This window comes from Miscanthus floridulus, chromosome 3 (assembly GCF_019320115.1).
Source record: "Miscanthus floridulus cultivar M001 chromosome 3, ASM1932011v1, whole genome shotgun sequence".
Taxonomy (NCBI): Eukaryota; Viridiplantae; Streptophyta; class Magnoliopsida; order Poales; family Poaceae; genus Miscanthus; species Miscanthus floridulus.
Genome location: NC_089582.1, coordinates 49,060,014 through 49,064,143, shown reverse-complemented (window position 1 = coordinate 49,064,143; position 4,130 = coordinate 49,060,014). Strand labels below are relative to the sequence as shown.

The 4,130-nt window shown below is 51.0% G+C and overlaps 1 protein-coding gene across 1 annotated transcript; it reads right to left on the bottom strand.

Annotated features, from left to right (window-relative positions):
• Nucleotides 1-3,107: 3,107 nt before the first annotated feature.
• Nucleotides 3,108-3,864, bottom strand: LOC136545679 (uncharacterized). Its single transcript, XM_066537671.1, has 3 exons — nt 3,591-3,864; nt 3,370-3,516; nt 3,108-3,284 (listed from the first exon to the last, which is right to left on the bottom strand). Exons 1-3 carry the CDS (start codon nt 3,793-3,795, stop codon nt 3,178-3,180), a joined length of 459 nt encoding a protein of 152 aa, XP_066393768.1. The 5' UTR covers nt 3,796-3,864; the 3' UTR covers nt 3,108-3,177.
• Between the last annotated feature and the right edge of the window lie 266 nt (nt 3,865-4,130).

Below are 4,130 nucleotides of genomic sequence, written 5' to 3'. Positions count from 1 at the left end.
AGCGGCCAATCTATTTCATTAGTGAGGTACTCAACGAATCCAAGACCAGGTACCCACAGATTCAGAAACTGCTCTATGCCATACTGATAACATCCCGAAAGTTGAGACATTACTTCGACGGATATCGTGTGGTGGTCATGACCGAGTATCCTTTGGGGGACATCATTCGCAATAAGGATGCGAACGGGCGCATCGTCAAATGGGCAATGGAGCTATGCCCCTTTTCCTTGGAATTTGCAAGCCGTACTACAATCAAGTCTCAGGCACTCGTCGATTTCATCGTCGAGTGGACAGACTTAAGCACGCCTGCTTCTCCGGGATCCGACGAATATTGGACGATGTACTTCGACGGTTCTCTCAACATTGACGGTGCGGGAGCAGGAATTCTTTTCATATCACCATCCAAGGAGCAGCTCCGGTACGTCCTCAGGATTTATTTCCCAGCATCTAATAATGCCGCCGAGTATGAAGCATGCTTGCATGGTCTACGCATTGCGGTTGAGCTTGGAGTTAAACGTCTCTATGTTTACGGAGATTCGGCTTTGGTCATCAACCAACTCAACAAGGACTGGGACACGACCAGTGAAAAGATGGACGCATATTGCAAATCGATAAGAAAGCTGGAAGGCAGGTTCTATGGCATCGAGTACATACACGTGGTCCGGGACAAGAACCAGGCAGCGGATGCGTTGTCAAAGTTAGGGTCATCCCGAGCCAAAATCCCACATGGCGTATTCGTCCAAGACCTGCTCACGCCCTCCATTGAAGACGAAGATTCAACGACCGACAAAGTCTCAGACCAGCAATTAGTGGCTACGGTTCCGGCGCCGAGCACAACCGAGCCGCTTCCGACCACTCATGAGCCAGACTGGAGAACACCTTTCATCAAGTACTTAACAGACGGTAGCGGTTATATCGATCGAACAGAAAATGAACGCCTGATGCGTCGTAGTAAGCAGTATCTGCTCGTCGATGGCAAGTTATGGCGCAAAAACGCTAAGGAGGAAATCTTGATGAAGTGTATAACCCAGGAGGAAGGCAAGCATCTCCTAGACCAAATCCACTCTGGCTCCTGCGGCAACCACGCGGCCTCAAGAACACTGGTCGGTAAGGCTTTCCGAGCAGGGTTCTATTAGCCGTCAGCAGTGGCCGACGCAGAGAAGCTAGTCCGCCGCTGTGAAGGTTGTCAGTTCTTCTCCAAGAGAATCCATGTACCGGCACATGAGATCTAGACGATTCCAGCCTCTTGGCCCTTCGCATGCTGGGGACTGGACATGATCGGGCCTTTCAAACCAGCTCCTGGGAAATTTACATGCGTCTTCGTGCTAATTGATAAGTTTTCTAAGTGGATAGAATACATGCCTCTGGTACAGGCATCCTCAGAGAAAGCCGTCACATTCCTCGACCAGGTCATCCACCGTTTCGGCGTGCCCAACAGCATCATTACTGATCTAGGTACTCAGTTCACCGGGAACGCTTTTTGGGACTTCTGCGATGAAAGGAGCATAGTTGTAAAATACGTCTCGGTGGCGCATCCTAGAGCTAATGGACAAGTCGAGCGGGCAAATGGCATGATCTTGGACGCATTGAAAAAGAGGATGTACAGAGAAAATGATAAAGCTCCTGGAAGATGGCTCAAGGAGTTACCAGCCGTTGTCTGGGGCCTCCGAACTCAGCCCAGTCGTAACACTGGCGTCTCACCATACTTTATGGTTTACGGCGCTGAAGCAGTCCTCCCACCAGATATAGCTTTCCGATCAGCACGGGTAGAGAACTTCGACGAAGGCAAGGTCGACGAAGTACGGGAGCTAGAAGTCAACAGCGCAGAAGAGAAAAGGCTTGATTCTTGCGTACGCACGGCCAAGTACCTTGCTGTTTTGCGCAGGTACTACAACAAGAACGTTAAAGAACGTTTCTTCGTGGTCGGGGACTTAGTCTTGAAGTGGAAGACGAACCAGGCTGGTGTCCACAAACTCGCAACCCCATGGGAGGGACCCTTCATGATCAAGGAAGTCACACGTCCAACGTCTTACAGGTCAGCTCATCTAGACGGCACGGACGTACCGAACTCATGGCACATCGACAAGCTTAGACGTTTCTATGCTTAACTACTGAGATATGTACTCTACTTGTATTTTCAATTTACTTTACTAAAGCAACTATGATTTCTCCGACCACTCTAATGTGTCACTCCAAATTTTATGGTTATTCTAACTTAAGCCAGTACGAGCCGACCACCACTCCTTCTACGGTTTTCGGAGTAGGCCCTGTCTCCGGTTCCTCCCAACACGTGCACAGGGATCCACTCTCTACGTTGCGGGTGATCGGCAGGTCCCCCCTGGTTTGGCTTGTCTGCGTTCACGTGTGCACAGGTCATAGTACCTCATACTCCGACCACATGCCAGACTAGGGCCGCACAAACTTTTCAGGATGACGTGTCGAGCAAAACGGTACAACTAAACAGAACGTTAACACGTTCCCACTTAGTTACGCCAACACAAAATTTCAAGCTTAAAGTACGTTTTGTATAAAACGAACAAGCTTATAATGATATACAGTTACGTTATTACAAGCTTGCCTGAAAAGGCTCAAGTTTACAATAACACAACTATGTCCTCCTTCTACAGCTTTAAGCCTATTACATTGGCTGGTCGGGGCACATGGCATTTACTGCTCGCCCCCTCTGATACCCTACTCGAGTCTCGGGGACTCTGGAGCTAGTCAAGCTGAAGGGGATGGCCCCGCCGATGCCTGGCTGGTCGAGACCGCAGGCTTCGTTGGTTGGCTTGTAGCTGATGGCATTTCCAGCTGGCTTGTCGATGGCATACCCTGCACAGGCGCTGTCCCACCTCCGCACAGGTTAATATCGCCAATTATCTTTGACGACAAGTCCAGCTGGGCCGTCCGAAGCTCTTCGGCCTGGTCTGGGTCTATCTCCTTCGGGTACCCAGCCTCCAAGCGTTTGAGATCAATCAGGGGGTAGTGAGCACGCACCATGCTTAGCACATGGGCACCCGTGTACTCACCCGCCTCCTTCACGAAGTCTTGGAACCATCCCCATGCTTGCTTGCATCTCTCAACCAGTCCGAGCTGAGGTGTCCTTAGCTCTTCCTCTGTGAGCGCCGGGTCGATAAGGTCGAGGACGGGCACAATGCCAGTTGCCATTTCTTGGCACCGCTAGCTCCACGTGTCCCGCTCCTCGGAGGCCTTAAGGCATTGTGCTTTCCAGTCGTCGCGCTCCTTGATCACGGCCTCAAGGTGCCTCTTGGCATTGACTTTCAAAACTGAAAACAGTACAAGACATCAAACGTGATGACACGACAAGGCGATGCGGGCAATTGAACGAGAAAGGTGGTCTGGAGTGCTTACTTTTCAGGTCGTCCTTCATTTTGTTAGTGTGGTCTTGGAGTTCCGACTGGCGGCGTGCCAGTTTCTCGTTGTCCTCCTTCAGGCGACCACATTCTGCAAGCGCGCGGCTGTTCTCCCCCTGGAGGCGGGTCACTTCAGCTTCTAAACCTGCATTACAGCTATTACTGTCAAGAACAAAACAACACAAGTCCAGCACTTGCTATGATACGGTGAACACTTACCTGTTTTCTCCTGCTCTTTGTTTTTGAGCTGGCCGACCAGGTTTTGGTTCTGTGCTTCTTGGTTTGTCCTCTCCTGGTCGGTGGCTTCAAGTTGGCGCCGTAGGCGTTCCACTTCAGCCGTCAGCTCCTTATTGGTCTTCATGATTACTTCTATCTGGTCGAAGCACCTTTTTCGGTACCTTGCAGTTTTCATCACATCCTGCATACAGACAAGCTACGTCAGACAGTTCGACTACACAACAGGGTCAAGGACTAAAGCCAAATATACCTGGACTTCAGTCACCAGGCGTTTGGCCGCCCGTTCAACTCTTAAGGTTTCCTCGACCTCTGGGATCTCCTCATGCATGACCCATTCGTCGTTCCGATAGCGCGACACATATACATGTTGTCGTCTATCTTGGGGACGGCCCAGGACTTCTTCCACTTCATCCTCTTCAGCCTCCTGTTCGGGAGGCGGCAGTGGTCCGGAGTTCGCAGACTCCACGACCACCAGGGCTTTCCCACGAGCCGTCGCGTCGGCACCTTTGTTCCAGTCAACTT